This window comes from Chelon labrosus (genome assembly GCF_963514085.1).
Source record: "Chelon labrosus genome assembly, chromosome: 15".
NCBI lineage: Eukaryota > Metazoa > Chordata > Actinopteri > Mugiliformes > Mugilidae > Chelon > Chelon labrosus.
In genome coordinates this window covers 26,706,993-26,728,882 of record NC_140348.1, presented here as the reverse complement: position 1 = coordinate 26,728,882, position 21,890 = coordinate 26,706,993, and the positions used below count along the sequence as shown (strand labels likewise).

The window sequence follows — 21,890 nt, the reverse complement described above, 5'->3', positions numbered from 1 at the left end:
GTGTGAGTGGTTGGTTTAATCAATCACTGAACGGCCTGAAGTGAATGCTGCATTCAAGTGGCATCGGTATAATTGGAAAAACAACATTCTGACTGAAAAACATCATTAAAATACTCCCTCATGTCGGAAAACAACTTGTCAACGCAGTCATGATTTTGGTAGTAGCTGCCATTACTCAGGATGTTACACATAAGCCACAGAAACGGTCGGAAATGTCGGAAAAAACAGAGACATATATACATAGACGCCTCATTGAGCGGGGGCCCGTTGTTGCGATATGTCAACGTCGCCGCCATATTGGAGGAGGCAGCTCTGTCCCACAAACCAATACGAGTGAATGGAGTGAAGTTTATTAAGCATCTTCTACAAAGTGCTGTAAGTTAATGCCTCTCATTTACATATTCACAAACGAACATATATATTCAGGGAACCGATAGGAACCAAAAACAACGTCTGTAACATTAACTACTCAGAATGTAATCAGACATTTTTGGTTCCTATCGGTTTCCTGAATATATACATTCGTGCAAATGCATGAAAAGTCATTTGAAACATAGCCATCGATTCGATGGCTAAAGAAGGTAGCAAGCTAGCCGGAAAGAAGACACCTGGATTTGTACCCATTGGTGAGGCTTTCAAAAAAAATCTTCAGGTATGTTATCGGTTATCAGTATCGTTTTTTTAAAAAAGTTATTGTGCATACCTAGTAATTAGTTAGATTACCCGTTACTGAAAAAAATAACTCTATTAGTAACGCTGTTAATTTTAACGCCGTAATTCCCTTCACTGCTCTCAACTAAGAGACAGCCGAGTGTTACAAAATCTTCACTGGGGCTTTATGATCGTTACCAGACAAGGAGACAACACCATCCATAAGAAATGGAGCAAAATCCATCAAATCAGCTCTATGTTGTTTCTTAGTTGTTGAACCCGGCCAGGCCCCATGGAGAAAAGCCTGGTTGCCAGACAGCCTCACCAGCGATTTCCTCTTCCAGGTCAGGCTCAAGGCGGGGAGGCGGGGGCTCCTGTGTTCCAGGTGAGATGCTACAGCTGTCTTTGGGAGACCCTACCAGGGGCTTCTGACCCAGACAACACAGCTCCCAGGATCACAGGGACACACAAAGCCCACACAAATAGAACAGGACTGTCAAAAATGAGATGTTGTAAATGTAACCCGTCCTGTGTGCTTCCTCTGGTGCCTCTCTGGACACTCTGCGTTGTGTTTTTTATTTTTATGTTGTTGTGTGGGTGTAATGCAGAGGGACGAGCCGGACACACGGTGGCAATTTATTTGTGGCTTTGAGAGGGCCGTTTATTTTCACAGACGTCACATATGCTGGCGGCTTCACCTCCTGTGGGATTTATCGGAAAAGTTGTGGATGGTACCACGCCAAGGAGAACCATCAGGACTTTTCCCAACCAGAAGCCGTGGGTGGATCGATCTGTCCTTGACGCTCTGCGTTCCCGCACTGCTGCCTACAACTCCGGAAACTGATGGAACAGTCTGATTCCAGGGGACTGCGGCAGGGACTACGCACAATCACGGACTACAAAGCAGCACCCACCCCCTCGGTGAGTGCCGACGCTTCTCTGGCTGACGAACTGAACAACTTTTTTGCGCGCTTTGAGTCGGGAAACCGACTGCCTGCTGCGCTCCCAGCCGGATGGGGAGGACACACTTACTGTGACGGAGTGCGACGTGAGGAGGGCGTTTAAAAGTGTGAACACCAGGAAAGCGGCTGGACCAGACGGGATTAGTGGGCGTGTCCTCAAAACCTGCGCTGATCAGCTGGCACCTCTGTTTACAGTGATATTCAACCTCTCACTCAGACAGTGTGTGATCCCAACCTGCTTCAAGAAGTTCATAATAGTCCCTGTCCCAAAGAAACCACACCCCAGCTGCTCCAATGACTTCAGGGCCATACCCCTCACATCTGTGGTGATGAAATGTTTTGAGAAACTGATCAAGACATTCATCACCTCCACACTGCCCACCACCCTGGATCCACTACAGTTTGCATACCGGCCGTACAGATCTACAGATGACGCCATAAACCTCCTCCTCCACAAGACCCTCTCCCATGTGGACACTGGTAAGGGAAACTATGTGAGAGTGCTGTTTTTTGACTACAGCTCAGCATTCAATACCATAGTCCCCTCCAGACTAGCTGCTAAGCTGCATGACGTGGGCCTGGACTCCTCCATGTGCAGGTGGATCTACAGCTTCCTGACCAGCAGACCACAGGTGGTCCGAGTGGGTCACCACACTTCAGCCCCCCTGACTCTCAACACTGGATCCCCCCAGGGCTCTGCTGTACTCGCTGTACACACGTGACTGCGAGGTCACCTCAGACTCCAACATCATGATTAAGTATGCTGACGACACCGCTGTTGTGGGACTAATCTCCCACGACGACGAGTCAGCCTACAGGAAGGAGGTCTCCCACCTGGAGGACTGGTGCAGGGAGAACCACCTCCTGCTGAACATCAGAAAAACAAAGGAACTGATTGTGGACTTCAGCAGGAAACAGTAGAGGGATTTCCATCCACTCATTATCTGTGGCTCTGAGGTGGAAAGAGTGGACACCCTCAGATACCTGGGAGTGACCATCTCACAGGACCTGTCATGGACTCATCACCTGAACACCATCGTGAAGAAGGCCAGACAGCATCTCTACCTCCTCAGACGCCTCAGAGACTTTAAGCTCCCTCTCAAGGTGCTCAGGAACTTTTGCACCTGCACCATCGAGAGCATCTTGTGTGGGAGCATCACTACCTGGATGGGAAACTGTACTAGGCAGGACTTCCTGGCCCTCAAGAGGGTGGGCTGTTCAGCGGAGTGGACCATCAGAACCCCCCTCCCCAACCTGCAGGACATTTACACCAAACGTTGCAGGTTAAGGGCCAAGAAGATCCTGAACCAGCCCAGTCACCCCGGACACTCTCTTTTCTTTTTCTTTTTTTTTTTTTAGAAAAACAAGCAAGGTGCTTACAAGACAAGGACAAAAACAGTGTAGAACATTGAACAAAATAAACTGTGCTAGTTGTACGTGTTGTGTGGGTGGGTGGGTGAAGAGAAAAATAAATAAATAAATAAACTCTCTCTTCTCTCTACTGCCATCAGGACGGCGTTTCCGATGCCTGAGGACAAAGACTGAGAGGCTGAAGAAGAGTTTCTATCCACCTGCTCAACTCTGAGCCTTAACCGGACTTAAATACCACTGCACCACCGCACTTTATTCATGCAGCTGCTAAATACTGTAAATGTATGCAGTCTGTATTTTATTCTGTATTTCTATTTCTCTCGGTGTACATTACACTTATATTGCTTACCTTGTGTGTAAACTACTGTTTTACTGTAGTACTTCTATTTTTTTTACTACTGGCTGCAGGTACAAGAATACATTTCACTGTGCATTGTACTGTGTATAACTGTGCATGTGACAAATAAAACCTATCTATCTATCTATCTATCTATCTATCTATCTATCTGTCTATCTCCTTACAAGCAACAGAGAAACATTCTACATCAGAGTATGTTGTATAAAACAACTCTATAACATCTACAATGAAGCGCTGTGTTTCTACAGGTTCACAGACAACTGGAACCGGGAAGCTAGCACACATAGTACTTACAACTAGCCACAGTCACGACCGACATAAGCACAAAAAATCACAAGTTAAATAAGGATATACATTCCTAAACTTCCTCTGACCGTTCATATTCGTCTCAGCACACATACCGTTCACACAGAACAATTTTACAACTGTTAATAGTCCAAATATTAGAATATACTCAGAGAGCCATTTATGGTGTGGTTACCTTACAAGTAATAGAGAAACACGGTGGCCTGCAAGGAAAAACAGCGACAATCGCTGAACCCCCTGGAGTCAAAATAAACAAGTGAAGAATGAATAAGAGTGTGGCGTGTAGTGATGTGTGATGAAAATGCTCATTAGTGGTCTGGAGCCTGAAGATCAGGTCGACAGGGAGCCTGGGATGGCTGCCAAACATCAGGAAGTATGGTGGATATCCAGCAGAGTCGTGACATGTGCAGTTGTAGGCGTGGGTCATTGCATCCACATACTCATGCCACCAGGGCTTCAGTTGAGGCTCTAATGTCACAAGCATGTTCATGAGGGTGCAGTTAAACCTTTCAGTGGTCCCATTGTACTGGGGATGATAGAGGGTTGTGTGGGTTTTAGTAATGCCAGTACACTTACACAGCTCTTTCACAGCAGCACTTTCAAAATTGCGCCCTTGGTCTGCATGCAATTTCACAAGAAAGAAGAAGCAGAAGTTTCTCTGCAGCACTTTGACCACAGTGCTGGCCTTTTGGTCTTGAGTGGAGTGTTCCCGTGCATAGCGTAAGAAGTGGTCAGTGAAGATGAGGCCATTTTCTATTCCACCGTTCGACTTCTCCAGAGTCAGAAAGTCCACACATACGAGCTCCATGGGGACACTGCTGTGAATGCTGACCAGGGGAGCCCTGACACCTGCAGCTGGGGTCTTTCTGAGGCAGCACCTCTCACTCTGCTCACACCATGCCTTTATCTCCTGGAACATCCGTGGCCAGTGAAATCTGTCTCTTGTCATCTGCATCGTCCTCTCAAAACCCAAGTGCCCTGAGTCGTCATGAAGAGCCGTCTTGACTGATTCCCGCAGCTTCTCTGGCAGTACTAGCTGCTCCACTATTCCCCTTTGGCAGTCTCAGATGCAGCGATACATGATACCATCTTTTATCACTAACCTCCTCCAACACCAGTGATCACTGATCCTCTCAATGCGGCTTGGTTTCTGGTTCAGACTCTTATAGTGCAAGACAGGGCTGATGACAGGATCCTCCTTCTGCCCTGCACGGCTCTCCTGTTTCATCATGGAAGGAAGTGACTCCATCCCCACGTCTCTGTAGGGCTCATTAGATCGGGGAGGTTCACGTTTCTCTGAGGCAGACGTGCCCTGGCCTGTGGGGCTTTTTGCATCACCTCTAGTCTGAAGTTGTTTCTTCCTTCCTCCCACCATCCAAAGACATGCTTGTTAGGTTCATTGGTGATTCTAAATTGGCCGTAGGGGAGAGAGTGAATGGTTGTCTGTCTCTCTGTGTTAGCCCTGTGATAGACTGGAGACCTGGCCAGGAATAGGACACCTGGGATAGGCTGCAGCTCCTCTCCCATGACAAGTGGTTACAGAAAATGAATGATTACAATTATGACAGCTACACCACCACATATGGCTGCTATAGAGGCAAAGACAGTTGGATTATAATTTGTATTTTCCTTCCTATAATCAGGATGGATCTTGTCAGGTTCACTTTACTGGGAGGTAACAATGCATTAACGCTTCTTCATCTTCTGTAACCGCTTGTTCCTGTGAAGGGTTGCGGGGTCTGCTGGAGCCTAACCCAGCTGTCACTGGGCGAGAGGCGGGATACAACCTGGACAGGTCTCCAGTCTATCTCGGGGCTAACACAGAGAGACAGAGAACCATTCACACTCACACCTACGGCCAATTTAGAATCACCAATGGACCTAACCAGCATGTCTTTGGACAGTGGGAGGAAGCCCGGTAGTTATTATAACATAGGTTCACAAACAAGACCATGGCCCATGTCATTGTACTTCTGTCCATTAATGTGTGTCTTAACCCTCTCTATCTCTCTTGGTTCATCTCAGTTCTCATCACCCACACCTTCCTTCCTTCTCTTTTCTTTGCTTCCTCTTCCATCTTTCATTACACCACAGATGACAGGCAGCTTAAAATGAGATAGACAGACAACCACAGGTTTTTATCAGTGTGGATTAAACTGGTTGAGGTTTGAGTTTAGTTGAGTAACCCTGCATCAGTGTATAGTCTCTGGACTGTCAGTTCAGGGGGTTGAGGTTTTTCTAAAGACACAGCAGCAACTTCTCACGCTGATATAAAGTTTTCCTCCCGATAAAAATGAAGACAACTGAACCGCTGTTTATCTGTCACTGAGCTCAAAACATGTGGAAATCATGACTCCATAAGTCAGTAAATAACAGAATGATAGTTTTATTCTTTATATAAGGTAGAAAGGAAATTCTCCAACATCGTATTTGAAATGTTTCAAAGAAAAGAATAATAATCTAATGTATAAACATTTAGTGTTTCCCTCGCCTCAATATTTGACTTGATTTTCAAAATTACTGGAATATAATAATATAAACTCACAGCTTTTAGTTTTGTTCACACTGCATCTCTGTTATGTATGAAATATTTGGTGCAACATAAAAATAAAGAAGGTGAAACAAACCCTCAAACTGGATTGATAGAAAGTCTGTTGTATAAGTTTGAAGTTTTAAATGATTCTTGGAGGATGTTTTGTTGAAAGAATATCTGCTGACGTCTTTCATGATGATTCTGTACATCTGTACATTTCATGACCACATCTGACCTCATATGTCATTTCCTCATACGAGCAGATTTAAATGATCAGCAACCTGCTACGTGTCACATTCTGCTGTAGACTGTTTAGATGCAGAGGACAGAACCAATACTAGTGGGAGGAACTCATTCTGGTGAGATCGGACTACTTTTAAAGCTAATTATTTTAACATTTCTTTTCTCACATGTAGAGATTATTAAGAATCAGTAAATCTATAAACTTTCACAGTCAGAGCAGCTTTGGACAGTAGGTGTGAAGAATACTGCAGTGAAAGCGGTTCCATTTTATTTCATTTGAACATTTTCCTCCAAAAGTAAAAGCATGCGTAGTACGTGTAGCCCATGTGACTTTGGAACCCGTGGATCAGTGGTGAATCTGAATTAATGTCTGTATCTATTAAATGCGGTGCAGTTTGAGAACTTTTTACAAAATATTTTACATTTCAGAAGGAAATATTCTTAATTCTTAATTTACTAGTGGAGATTTCTCCTCATAAAATAGAGAATATAAATAGTTACCTTTTCATTAATTATATTTCCCTACAGTACAAGCGGCACTGGAATAATTCATTGTTACAGAAAATGAATTGACAAATATTTTACTAAAAGCAGATTGTAAAAATAAAATGATTGTTTAATTAAATAATTATTATTTATATATTAATATCATTCATTCATTCATTCATCTTCTGTACCCGCTTATTCCTGTTAAGGGTCATGGGGTCTGCTGGAGCCTATCCCAGCTGTCATTGGTCTACAGGTGGGGTACTCCCTGGACAGGTCTCCAGTCTATCACAGGGCTAACACAGAGAGACTGACAACCATTCAAACTCACACCTACGGCCAATTTAGAATCACCAGCTAACCTAACCAGCATGTCTTTGGATGGTGAGAAGAAGCCGGAGTACCCGGAGAAAACCCATGCAGAGACAGGGAGAACATGCAAACTCCACACAGAAAGGACACAGTCGGCGAATGGATTTGATTAATATCAAATTAGGATTTTGCCATTATAACTGAAATCATTTAGAAATCTTGTTTTTTTTTTAATATAACTTTGAGTATTTCCTTTAGAAAATACACTGCTGTTTAATTTTTCACTCAAAGATGTTTCAGTTTGCAAATGTCTGAAAGTAGAGACAAATCTGAATCAAGAATTAGTCTGAGCCCAAAGGTACAACTTCCAAACACTTGTTTTCTCTAACCAACAGTGAAGACATCAAATATTTCCGTGTCAAAATAAACCAACATTTGCAAAATGAAAAAAAAAAAAAAAGCAGAGAATGCCACGTTTGAATGACAAGTGACTGGTACCTTTGTCATTTAATTCGCTGTAACATTGAATTGTTCAAGCAGTCGTTTTAAGAAATATTAGCAATTTTGCTGTGGGCTTTGCTGTATTTTCAGTGTGTCCTCAATAACTAGTGCCGAAGGCTCCTCTGCTAAAAGCTGCTGATTCAGTTCACATACGTAGTGAACACCTTTATCCTGCAGTTGTTTCTTCCTTCCTCCTTGTTTCTCTCCAACATTTATACTGTACTAAAGGTATACTGTGTTCAACGTACACCTCAAAGTTTCATGGACATCACTGAATGACATCAGATAGATAATCTCTCTAATCTCTCAAACACCAGGATTCACACTGAACAATGGAACATTTCAACATCAGCAACTCATGGAATGGAAGTTATGATGAAAACAACATCAGCTTCAACTGCTTCCGATTCTGCTCTGCTAATGACTGCTATGAAGGCAAAGGAGCCTTCATCGTGTATGTTTTTACATTGATCGTCATCTGCATCAGCCTTCCTTTGATCCTCGTGGCCATCTACTTACTCTCTTCTCTGGTGAGTCCATTATAACAGATGTATGTATTTATAATGATGTGTTGTGTAAAGTCTGTCAGTAAATGATTGTCTTTGACTCGTCTCTGGTGTAAAAGTCTTGGTACATCTGGTTCTTAGATGGATAAATGTCTCTGACTGCAGTTTCTGGGCAGAGCCAGATGTCATATTTGGAGGAGGTGAAGTTCAGAACATGTTAACAACTGCTTTAGTTACTTTTACCAATGTTTTCCTGCAGGTCAGAAAGGATCACGGTGCTCCAGTCTACATCATCAACCTCCTCATTTCTGACATCATTCAGCTCTGCAGCATGATTGGTTGGGTGGCAAACAACGAATGCCTGAGCATTTTCTTTTATGTTTATGTTTATGGTCTGGCGTCCAGCGTTGGCTTCATGGTGTGTATCTCCCTAGAAAGGTAACTATCTGTCTGATCCAGTTTGTGTGTATCTACGTCTGTGTCTAACCATTTTATTAGTATATAATTCTGATGCTCCTCAAAGACTGTCTATGTGTGTCTGTCTTTCATTACAGGTATTTGGTTATCGCCTGGCCGATGTGGTACAGATTCAGACGAACCATCAAGACCTCTGTGGTGGTCACTGTCCTAGCCTGGATCCTTCCTCTTGTTTATTTCCCCCTAGCAGTTTTCCTGGTTCGTTCTGTTATAGAAATCACCTCTGCCGTCTTTCTCCTCCTCCCCCTTCCTCTGTTCATCTTCTTCCTGGGTGGGACTCTTAAAGCCCTGTCTACATCCCTGTGTCTCCTCTGATGAAAAACGAAGAATTGTGGCAGTTTTGGTCGTAGTGCTGCTTATTTACACACTCATGTTCATGCCCACTGTCATTCTGTTACTGGTAGGGCATAACAGATTGAGCTCTAGCTTCATCATTGTGTCTGACATTCTTCTTCTGTTGAGTCCTCTTGCAGACTTGATTTTGTACATTTTCATTAGGAAAGGAACCACAGACAAGCTTCTGGCCTCACTGTGTTGTTGCAGAATGCAGTTGAAGAATCACCAAATGAACAGCATGAATAACGACAGCATATACACAGTCAGCTTCATGTAGGCAGGAAGTAGAAGTTTTAGTTTAGTTGTTGTAGTAGGAGGCAGTGGCCAGCAGGTGGTGCTGCTGTCATTTCTGACTGCAGAACACAGAGATCCAGGCAGAAGTCTGCTGCATGTTGCCTCCTTTTAAACCAGCTGATCACCAACTGTTGTACAGCTGACACTGAGACAGCAGAGATCCAACAAGGAAGAAGTTTCTTTCTAAAGCTGAGCGTTGTGCAGGGTGACAGTTTCTAAACTAGAAGAGTGGATCTGAATGTGTGATTATTATAGTTTTTGTTGCTTAGAAAGTGCTAAATAAAACTGTTGTTGATCATTGATTCAATTAAAGGTCTATATGATGTGATTCTTTTTCTCCTTCATTGATCCCTCAGTGGGGAATTCTTTCTCTCCATTTAACCCATCCATTGGTTCACACAGCAGTGTGGACTCTGATCACTTTAGTGTGTCCATGCAGGAAGAAGCAGGAAAAGAGAAATATGATGCTGTTTTTGAGGTTGTCATTCAGCAGCTTTCCTTGTCTGAAAATAGTTTCATTTGCTCATCATCCATTGTTACCTCCCAACTGTTTAACCAGGGGATGAGGGGAGGAAAACAAAAGAAAATAGTTCAGAGACTGATTACTGTGTGTAAAATAACTCCTTATTCAAAATTAACACGCATGGCAACTAAAAACGCCGGTCACAAACCAAACAGGACAGACCAGACTCAACAACTATAAACAAACTAAAGGCGCTGCCAGTCTGGGGAAAAAGGACATGGGGAAATCCGACAGGTAAAACGAACCAAAGCAAAAACTCAGAATGATTAATACACCCTCTTTTCCACAGAAAGGAGTAGCCAGTACATCACAGACAAGAAAAACAGTCACCAACAAACAAAAACAGCCTCACACTTCAACCACTGTGATTCACCAGCTCTATCTCTCCAGGCCACACCTCTCCCCCACTCTTTAACCATGATCAGCTGATTACCTGAGTGGAACCAGCTGCTGGTCAGAGGAGGGGCGATCACCTGGAGGAGGAGAGTGGGGAGAGACACAGAAACAGACTGCAACAAACTACAGCAGCACTAGGGCCGTAACATCCATGTTTAAACATTCAGTCTGTTTCTATCTCTGCGAATAAAGATGACAACAGAAAACAAACTCAGCACTTTCTACATTCTTTATTCATGCATGTTTGTTAGTTGGATGTTTTAGTAGAAAATCTCCCAGACTGATTGATATTGATGATGATAATGTGATATTGATAGTGACATTGTTCAGCTTGATCACTGAAACACAGTCTTAATGTGATAATCACTGACAGCTGATCATGGACTGACATATTATATTTGTTAACCACATATCTGATATGTTTCCAGACCTCAACACCTTCAGCAGGTTTCATGAATCATGACTGTAACTCTGACTGAAAACACAACATGTTGTTGTTTGATGCACCAGATAGGTAAATGAGCTGCTGTGTGTGTTTTAACAAAGTTCTCAGGAAAAAGATGTGATGCATGAACACTGATCACACTGCATCTCTGTCATTTATTCAAAAACACAAAAAAAAAAAAAAAAAATCTGGTGACACAAAAATGAAGAAAATGAAACAAACCTTCAAACTGGATACTGATAGAAAGTCTGTATTAAATGTTTCTTGGAGTATGTTTTGATTAAATAATATCTGTTGTTATCTTTCGTGATGATTCCTGTGATCATTTTAATTATATCTGACCATGAATCTCACTTCCTCATACAGAGCAGATTTGAATATGAAAATTCCTACATGTCACATTCTGCTGTAGACTGTTTAGATGCAGAGGACAGAACCAACACTAGTGAGGAACTCATTCAGGTGAGATCTGACTACTTTTAAAAAGGTAAATATTGGAGCTTTTCTTTTATTAAATCTAGATATTATTCATTCAACGACGAAGAACATAATTTATGTCCATCATTTATACTGTTCTATAGCTATACTACTTTACTGTTGACCTACACCTCACAGCTTAATGGATATTATTACATCTCTCTACTCTCTCACACACCAGGATTCACACTGAACAATGGAAGACAACACAACCACCAACGTCAGAGTCTCCTATAGATGCTTTCAAGACTACGAGCGATTCATCATTTATGTTTTTACATGGATCATCTTCAGCATCAGCCTTCCTTTGATCCTAGTGGCCATCTACTTACTCTCTTCTCTGGTGAGTCCATTATAACAGATGTATGTATTTATAATGATGTGTTGTGTACAGTCTGTCAGTAAATGATTGTCTTTGACTCGTCTCAGGTGTAAAAGTCTTGGTACATCTGGTTCTTAGATGGATAAATGTCTCTGACTGCAGTTTCTGGACAGAGACAGATGTCATATTTGGAGGAGGTGAAGTTCAGAATGTGGTGAAAAAAATGTCACATTAGGACTAACACAGATCAGGCATAACATTATGACCACCCTCCTAGTATTGTGTAGGTCTCCCCAGAATACTGAATTGTCACAAGATGGTTTAAATGTTATTTACTTCTCCTGTCAGTGGTCATAATGTTGTGGCTGATGGGTGTATGCTATATCTCAGTAAATCTCCCCCAGGAAAATTTTAGATGAGTCAGCAGTTTGGGTACCTTGACGTGTTTTTCTCAGTGCAGTAATTTCAGTTTGATGTGGCGGCCTGACTTCCTCCTGTATCTGTATTTGATAAATATTCTCTGCCCATAGAAAACCTTTGTCAGTCAGTCTGTAGCAGCTGTATTGACCATCAATGCAAAGATACTGGTTCTGTTTGATTCTTGTGTACTTTTGATCAATGAACTACTTCTATTTCTGCTTAACAAATCATCTATATTATATGAAGATAAAAGACTAGACTCTTGTGATTCTCTCAACATAGGTTTAATGCTTTTTATGCCAGTTGTCATTGACAGACCGACCAAGAATCCCCATTAGATGGCGTTTTAACCTTACCCTTTTAGAAAATGAGGATTTCTGTAAACAATTTGAAAAGGAAATAGTCGAATTTATAACGATCAATAAACAATCAACGCTGAAAGATGTTAGATATCTATGGGATGCAATAAAAGGATTCATTAGAATTAGCGCGCAAACATTCACATCACAGATGAGAAAAAACAATCTAAGTAAAATAAACGATTTGGAGGAATCAATATCGAAGATGGATCTCCATCAACAAACAAATTATACAGAAGAAACGGCAAAATCTCTCTTAAAATCAAAAATGGAGTTGAACTTATTGCTAACACAAATGGCTGAAGCTCAGATACATAGAACCAATGTGAATCAATATACACATGGGGAGCGTCCAAGTCGCATCTTAGCGAACAAATTAAAATCAGATAATCATGCCACAAATATAACTTCCATTGTTTCAGAAACAGGGGATATAATAACAGACCCAGAGTTAATTAATCAAAGGTTCTCTGATTTTTATAAAGAACTATATACCTCGGATGACAATTCTACTGACTTAGATAAGGACACCTATCTGGATAAATTAAACCTGACAACATTGTCAAATGAGGAGTCTACAGCGCTGGGGACGCCCCTTACTCTGGAGGAACTTAGAAAAGCTCTAGCTAAAATGAATACAGGTAAGTCACCCTGCAGTGATGGCATTCAGCCGGAAGTCTATTTGAAATTTTGGCACATCTTAGGACCACTGATGCTAGAAATGTTTAATACTGCAATACAAAGAGGATCGTTTGGTAGAGATGTGAATACAGCCATCATAACTCTAATCTTGAAGAAAGATAAGGACCCATCCATATGTAACAACTACCGCCCCATATCCCTGCTGAATGCAGACGTTAAACTTTTCTCTAAATCACTTGCGTGCCGATTAGAAAAATATATGCCAAAATTAATCCACTCAGACCAAAGTGGTTTTGTTAAAGGGCGTTTAGCCTCAGATAACTTAAGACGGCTGCTACATGTACTTGATGCCTCTAGTGATATCCCACCATCAGCTATCTTATCGGTGGACGCCGAAAAAGCTTTTGACCGTTTAGAGTGGTCCTTTTTATGGTCAGTTCTGAAACATATGGGCATAGGCACTGGTTTCATTAAGATGCTTAAAACTCTATATATGAGACCCACAGCTTGTGTGGTAACTGGTAACGAACGCTCCTCTTCCTTTGAGATAAGTAGGAGCAGCCGACAAGGGGATCCAATATCAGCAATGCTTTTCATTCTGTCATTGGAACCCTTAGCACAATCAATTAGATTATCATCAAATATCAAACCAATACAGATAGGGCCTACCCAACACCACATAAGCCTCTTTGCAGATGATGTTCTTTTATATTTTTCAGATGTTAAGCACTCATTACAACATATTCTCACTACATTTAAGCAATATAGTCAGGTATCGAGTTACAAAATAAATTGGACAAAATCTGTTATATTACCATTACATCGAAACGGAGACAATGAGTATTCTAATATTGATATCACAGTGGTCTCACAATTTAGATATTTAGGAATAAGTGTATTCACATCACTAAAAAAAACAATTCTGAAGAACTATAGCGGAACTCTGAATAAAATTAAAACAGATCTAGTCAGATGGCAGAATTTGCCAATCTTTCTGCCAGGCAGAATCTCTATAATAAAAATGAATATACTCCCCAGAATAAATTTTTGCAGTCAAATGTTATCTGTGCCACCGCCACCTAGATACTGGAATGATATACAGGCCATGATCACGCGTTTCTTGTGGAAAGGCAGACGAGCAAAGATTAAATTAACTAATCTACAAAGAAAGAAGGAGCTGGGTGGCTTGTCAGTACCTAACTTCAAACTATATTTCCATGCAATTGCGCTCTGCCCTGTGGCAAACTGGTTTGATGATAACAAGTCAAATGCCTGGATTAATATCGAAAGGAGCTTGGTGGCCCTGGCACAATTACAGGATGTTTTATTAACAAACCTCCCCATTAAAAAATGTAAACAAAAATATGGACAAATCATAACTAGTGCCATTGAAAATTTAAGGAAGATAGAAAGTATGTTTAAATGGAAATCAAAATGGCACACTAATACACCTTTATTATATAATGATTTATTGAAATCTGGCGGTAAACACTTCTTCTCACAGGAGTGGCGAAGAGCAGGAATACACACTTTGGGAGACATCATGAATGATGATGGCATTAGAAGTTTTCAAGATCTAAGAGAAACATACGACATATCCCCCAAGACCTTTTATTTATATTTACAGTTACGCTCAGCTTTAAACTCAAAGCTCGAGAAGGATCAACACCTTATACCTCATCCAGTAATATCCCTCATTGGGAAAGTACAGGCACTGAACAAGGGACGTGTATCTGCTATGTACAGTTCAATTATAGAGCACACGCAACCACCGCTAACAGTAACAACAGCGTGGAATATTGACTGCCCAGAACCGCCAATAAATTGGGCCACTGTTTGGAGGAACACGAGACGAACCTCTCAAAATCTAAATAATAAATTAGTAAACATAAATATTATTTTGAGAACATATTTAACACCCAAGAGGCGCTATAGGATGAAAATAGTCACTACTCCTAATTGTACTCTATGTAATCTAAATCAAACAGGGACATTCCTACACGTCATGTGGGAATGTCCAGCTGTATATGCCTTCTGGAGAGAAGTGACAGGGTCTCTCTCTGAACTCTTCCAGCTAGAAATTAACTGTAGACCACAAAGGATGCTTCTAGGGGACGACTCAGATTTACAACTAAGTCCAGCCCAAAGGCAAGTGTGGCTGTCGGCATCCACAGGGGCAAAAAGGATGGTGACGGTTAGATGGAAGCCACCACATAGTTTATCTATATCACAGTGGATCCAGTCGTTGGTGGAAACACTGGCTATGGAGCTGTCAGCGACCAGACTAAGAAGATCTAGTGGAAGGGCCATTCAAATCAGGAAAGAGGCTCTAGAGTTAGCCAAGACCCTAATGTAGATGGGCATGTATGGTTTTTATTTTTTTTCATTTTTTATTTCTTTATTATTACTTTTTGCGGCAGAGGAGGGTCACATGGGGGCGGGAAGGAGTTAAGTAAGGGGAGGGTTGGAGCTCTCCCTGAGCAGTTTTTGGGTCTCATGATGTTGCAGTTTGTTTGTTTTGTTTGTTTTGTTTGTTTTGTTTGTTTTTGTTTTTGTTTTTTTTGAATTTTTCTTTGTCTGTTTTGTTTGTTTGCTGTTTTGCTTGTCTTGTTTGCCTGTTTGTCTATTGTATGTTATTTCTGCTGGTGTGGGTGTTTCCTACAGGATGTCTAGTTTTTCCATTGTGTTTGCTTTGGAACAGTTGGTATGCCTTAGTGTCGATTTAGATTATGTTGTCTGGAACATGTATTCATAAATTTTGTGTGAATGTGTTTTATTGTGTATTGTTGAATGTGTATTAATGTGTATTATTGAAAATTAATATTAAAAAAAAGAAGAAAAAAAAAAAAAAAGAAAACCTTTGTCAGTCAGTCTGTAGCAGCTGTATTGACCATCAATGCAAAGATACTGGTTCTGTTTGATTCTTGTGTACTTTTGATCAATGAACTACTTCTATTTCTGCTTAATAAATCATCTATATTATATGAAGATAAAAGACTAGACTCTTGTGATTCTCTCAACATAGGTTTAATGCTTTTTAGCCACAACATGGAACATGTTAACAACTGCTTTAGTTACTTTTACCAATGTTTTCCTGCAGGTCAGAAAGGATCACGGTGCTCCAGTCTACATCCTCAACCTCCTCATTTCTGACATCATTCAGCTCCTCTGTATGATTGGTCAGATAACGAACTGCAACCCTATCTTCTTTTATCTTCACAATTACAGTGTGTTGTCCAGTGTTGGCTTCATGGTGTGTATCTCCCTAGAAAGGTAACTATCTGTCTGATCCAGTTTGTGTGTATCTACGTCTGTGTCTAACCATTTTATTAGTATATAATTCTGATGCTCCTCAAAGACTGTCTATGTGTGTCTGTCTTTCATTACAGGTATTTGCTCATCGCCTGGCCGCTGTGGTACAGATTCAGACGAACCATCAAGACCTCTGTGGTGGTCTCTGTCCTAGTCTGGATCCTTCCTCTAGTTTATGTCCTCCCATACTATTTCTGGGTTCATCTTCAGACCACAAGAACCATCTCTGCTGTCTTCTTCCTCCTCCCCCTCCCTCTGTTCATCTTCTTCCTGGGTGGGACTCTTAAAGCCCTGTCCACATCCCTCAGTGTCCCCTCTGATGAAAAACGAAGAATTGTGTCAGTTTTGGTCGTGGTGCTGCTTATTTACACACTGCTGTTCCTGCCCACTGTCATTTTGTTACTGGCAGGAAAAGACAAAATGAGCTTTAGCTTCAACATTGTGTGTTTCATTCTTCGTCTGTTAAGTCCTCTTGCAGACTTGATTTTGTACATTTTCATTAGGAAAGGAACCACAGACAAACTTCTGGCCTCACTGTGTTGTTGCAGAATGCAGCTTCAGGAATCAGCAGATGAACAGCATGAATAACGACAGCATGTACACAGTCAGCTTCATGTAGGCAGGAAGCAGAAGTTTTAGTTCAGTTGTTGTAGTAGTAGGCAGTGGCCAGCAGGTGGTACTGCTGTCATTTCTGACTGCAGAACACAGAGATCCAGGCAGAAGTCTGCTGCATGTTGCCTCCTTTTAAACCAGCTGATCACCAACTGTTGTACAGCTGACACTGAGACAGCAGAGATCCAACAAGGAAGAAGTTTCTTTCTAAAGCTGAGTGTTGTGCAGGGTGACAGTTTCTAAACTAGAAGAGTGGATCTGAATGTGTGATTATTATAGTTTTTGTTGCTTAGAAAGTGCTAAATAAAACTGCTGTTGATCATTTATTCAATTAAAGGTATTGGGACCTGAGCCTGGTGGTGAGCTATGGAAGCTCACCATGCATAACAAAGTTAACCACATGTTTTCTCTTTGTCTTGGAAACAAAGAGAAGCACTGGAAACCTCAAGTCCCAGAACCCTCCAGGTGTGAAAACTGACCCAGCAGTTCACTGGCTGACAGTGGCATGTGACCTCTGAGGTCATTAGGTCATATAAAATGCGCTGTTTGGCCTGGTTCTCTCTCTTACTCTCTTCTCCACTTTTCCACCAAATCTGGTAGTATGACCTGGGCCTAGTTAAGATAAGTGAAGCATTGAACTCTTAAACTTTGATTTGATCTGATATTTGTTTTTATTGAGTTGTTTAATTATAGTGATTTGATGTTCATTTAGACTATGCAACACATTGACTCAGGGTCTCTTGCATGCTAAACTAACCGTCCTTTCTCTAACCTGGCACCTCATAGACTCTTATCACATTCCACGAAGGCATTCAGCCAGCACATGGCACATGAGTGTCCCCACTCAGCAGCCACCTTGTTTCCTTTGTGTTCAAGGCCTCAAGGCCCCAGCGGCCATCTTGACACTCCCGCAACCTGCGGACATATTGACACACCCACCCACACACACACATACCTGTATAGAGTACACTGTAGTTAGATTGTATGTTTACTTTTATTCTTGTTAATAAATGTCTTTTAAACATACCTGTCTGTTTAATATTGCACAAGAGTGAATACTGCCAACCTCTACACTGTCAAGAACTCCAAATTCCTTCACCTTAATTAGTTGTTGATGTGGTCATTTTTGGTTATAGTTATTAAGTTAATTATTAATCAGAAATCTAAATTGACAATTTAGTATATTTTGAGACTGATTTCATTAATTGGCTATCTGTTCCCTTCCTAGAAGGGTGGTGCCCTGAGGTGATCTAGTAATTCAGATCCAACTATTTAATGATAAATAATTATTTTTGATGATTATTAATTATTCATGATGGCCAAACCCCAACATTGAGTGCCTTAGTACCCAGGCCCAACAAAGGTCTATATGATGTGATTCTTTTTCTCCTTCATTGATCCCTCAGTGGGGAATTTTTTCTCTCCATTTAACCCATCCATTGGTTCACACAGCAGTGTGGACTCTGATCACTTCAGTGTGTCCATGCAAGGAAGAAGCAGGAAAAGAGAAATGTGATGCTGTTTTTGAGGTTGTCATTCAGCAGCTTTCCTTGTCTGAAAATAGTTTCATTTGCTCATCATCCATGTTTAAACATTCAGTCTGTTTCTATCTCTGTGAATAAAGATGACAACAGAAAACAAACTCAGCACTTTCTACATTATTTACTCATGCATGTTTGTTAGTTGGATGTTTTAGTAGAAAATCTCCCAGACTGATTGATATTGATGATGATAATGTGATATTGATAGTGACATTGTTCAGCTTGATCACTGAAACACAGTCTTAATGTGATAATCACTGACAGCTGATCATGGACTGACATATTATATTTATTAAGCACATATCTGATATGTTTCCAGACCTCAACACCTTCAGCAGGTTTCATGAATCATGACTGTAACTCTGACTGAAAACACAACATGTTGTTGTTTGATGCACCAGATAGGTAAATGAGCTGCTGTGTGTGTTTTAACAAAGTTCTCAGGAAAAAGATGTGATGCATGAACACTGATCACACTGCATCTCTGTCATTTATAAAAATAACACAAACAAAAATAACGTAAAAATAAAGAAGGTGAAACAAACCCTCAAACTGGACATTGACATAATGTCTGACAACATCAGTTTATAGTCTTTGGTTCATCACTTCTGGTCGTTGTGGTTTTGCTGAAGGTCAGCATGTCCTCAAGCTGATATTTAGATTTCCTTCTGATAGAAAACAGGAAACTAAGCTGCTGCATATCGGAAAATATGACTCATAAATATGTTAATAGCGTGATACTTTTCTTACATGAAGTAGAACATTTAGTATTTTCTTTGCCTCAGTGTTATATTTGATGTTCATAATGACTTGAATAAAATATGTGAACTGACGACCACTCATAGATCACACTGCCTCTCTGTAATGTATAAGTTAGACAATAAAATAATTCTTACAACCTAAAAATAAAGAAGGTGAAGCCAAAGCTTCCTGACTGGTGTTGTGACGTTTCATGATCACATCTGATTCCACCTCATTTCCTCATATGTGCAGATTTAAATGATCAGAAACCTGCTACGTGTCACATTCTGCTGTAGACTGTTTAGATAAAGAGGACAGAACCAACACTAGTGGGAGGAACCCATTCAGGTGAGATCTGACAACTTTTAAAATGGTAAATATTGGAACTTTTCTTTTATTAAATCTAGATGCTATTCATTCAACGACTAAGAACATAATTTATGTCCATCATTTATACTGTTCTATAGCTTAACTACTTTACTGTTGACCTACACCTCAGAGCTTAATGGATATTATTACATCTCTCTACTCTTTCAAACACCAGGATTCACACTGAAGAATGGAAGAGTTGCACATTAACACCTCGTGGAATGAAAGTTTTAATTACACCAATGTCAGTGTCAACATTCATCACGACTTAGAGGATGACGTCTACTATGATTTTTACGTAGATTTTTATATTTTTACATGGATCATCATCTGCGTCAGTCTTCCTTTGATCCTAGTGGCCATCTACTTACTCTCTTCTCTGGTGAGTCCATTATAACAGATGTATGTATTTATAATGATGTGTTGTGTACAGTCTGTCAGTAAATGATTGTCTTTGACTCGTCTCAGGTGTAAAAGTCTTGGTACATCTGGTTCTTAGATGGATAAATGTCTCTCACTGCAGTTTCTGGGCAGAGCCAGATGTCATATTTGGAGGAGGTGAAGTTCAGAACATGTTAACAACTGCTTTAGTTACTTTTACCAATGTTTTCCTGCAGGTCAGAAAGGATCACGGTGCTCCAGTCTACGTCATCAACCTCCTAATTTCTGACATTATTCACCTCCTTTGCATGATTGTTTGGGTGACAACGAAAAACTGCAGCATTATCTTCTTTTATCTTTATGATTATGGTCTGTTGACCAGTGCTGGCTTCATGGTGTGTATCTCCCTAGAAAGGTAACTATCTGTCTGATCCAGTTTGTGTGTATCTACGTCTGTGTCTAACCATTTTATTAGTATATAATTCTGATGCTCCTCAAAGACTGTCTATGTGTGTCTGTCTTTCATTACAGGTATTTGGTCATCGCCTGGCCGCTGTGGTACAGATTCAGACGAACCATCAAGACCTCTGTGGTGGTCTCTGTCCTAGTCTGGATCCTTCCTCTTGTTTATGTCCTCCCATACTATTTCTGTGCTGATGATCAGATCACAAGAATCATCGTTGCCTTCTTCTTCCTCCTCCCCCTCCCTCTGTTCATCTTCTTCCTGGGTGGGACTCTTAAAGCCCTGTCTACATCCCTCAGTGTCTCATCTGATGAAAAACGAAGAATTGTGGCAGTTTTGGTCATGGTGCTGCTTATTTACACACTGATGTTCCTGCCCACTGTCATTTGGTTAGTGGCAGGAAGAGACAGATTGAGCTCTAGCTTCACCATTGTGTCTGACATTCTTCTTCTGTTGAGTCCTCTTGCAGACTTGATTTTGTACATTTTCATTAGGAAAGGAACCACAGACAAGCTTCTGGCCTCACTGTGTTGTTGCAAAATGCAGTTCAGGAATCCGCAGATGAACAGCATGAATAACGACAGCATGTACACAGTCAGTGTCATGTAGGCAGGAAGTAGAATTTTTAGTTTAGTTGTTGTAGTAGGAGGCAGTGGCCAGCAGGTGGTGCTGCTGTCATTTCTGACTGCAGAACACAGAGATCCAGGCAGAAGTCTGCTGCATGTTGCCTCCTTTGAAACCAGCTGATCACCAACTGTTGTACAGCTGACACTGAGACAGCAGAGATCCAACAAGGAAGAAGTTTCTTTCTAAAGCTGAGCGTTGTGCAGGGTGACAGTTTCTAAACTAGAAGAGTGGATCTGAATGTGTGATTATTATAGTTTTTGTTGCTTAGAAAGTGCTAAATAAAACTGCTGTTGATCATTGATTCAATTAAAGGTCTATATGATGTGATTCTTTTTCTCCTTCATTGATCCCTCAGTGGGGAATTCTTTCTCTCCATTTAACCCATCCACTGGTTCACACAGCAGTGTGGACTCTGATCACTTTAGTGTGTCCATGCAGGAAGAAACCGCAAAAAAGTCGTCACTTTCACATTTAACCATTCTTTTCCTTGTCCTGCAAACTGGAGCCTTTAACACCTCCACCCTAAGTCACAGAACAATGTTTTCTAACTCTTCTATTGTGTTAGGGTAAAATTTGACCCTTTTTTAGTGAAAATATTTATGAAGTATCATTTCCTTTATTTTTATTGTAACAGGACTTCATGATATACTCAGGATTCACTATTTTAACACAACAAAATAAATTTTCACCATTTTAGTAAATTCTGAAAGCCTCTAAAAAATAAAAAAAAAGTGACATCTGTGGTGTTACGTATCAAATATAACCCGCCAAGAATATCGGTAGTTGCTTGCACCCATGGATTATAGAAAATGTTTTACTTTGCTCTGTGGATCACATTTGGCTCAGTTTTCTCTCTCCCCACCCCTACCCCCATCTTATTCCATGTCCTCCTCACTCCGCTGCACCTGTGTCCCCTGGGGACAC

The 21,890-nt window shown here is 40.9% G+C and overlaps 1 protein-coding gene and 2 pseudogenes across 3 annotated transcripts; all 3 read left to right on the top strand.

Annotated features, from left to right (window-relative positions):
* The first annotated feature begins 7,715 nt into the window (after positions 1–7,715).
* On the top strand, positions 7,716–9,768 carry LOC311500724 (annotated as a pseudogene). Its single transcript has 3 exons — positions 7,716–8,253; positions 8,489–8,667; positions 8,784–9,768. The product of its transcript is annotated as an uncharacterized misc_RNA (transcript).
* A 1,605-nt stretch (positions 9,769–11,373) lies between these two features.
* On the top strand, positions 11,374–17,374 carry LOC311500051 (G-protein coupled receptor 4-like; the record flags this gene model as incomplete). Its single annotated transcript, XM_084561226.1, has 3 exons — positions 11,374–11,520; positions 16,021–16,193; positions 16,310–17,374. 3 exons carry the CDS (start codon positions 11,374–11,376, stop codon positions 16,818–16,820), a joined length of 831 nt encoding a protein of 276 aa, XP_084417352.1. The 3' UTR covers positions 16,821–17,374.
* A 2,205-nt stretch (positions 17,375–19,579) lies between these two features.
* Positions 19,580–20,984, top strand: LOC311500534 (ovarian cancer G-protein coupled receptor 1-like; annotated as a pseudogene). Its single transcript has 3 exons — positions 19,580–19,877; positions 20,113–20,291; positions 20,408–20,984. The product of its transcript is annotated as an ovarian cancer G-protein coupled receptor 1-like (transcript).
* Positions 20,985–21,890: the final 906 nt, after the last annotated feature.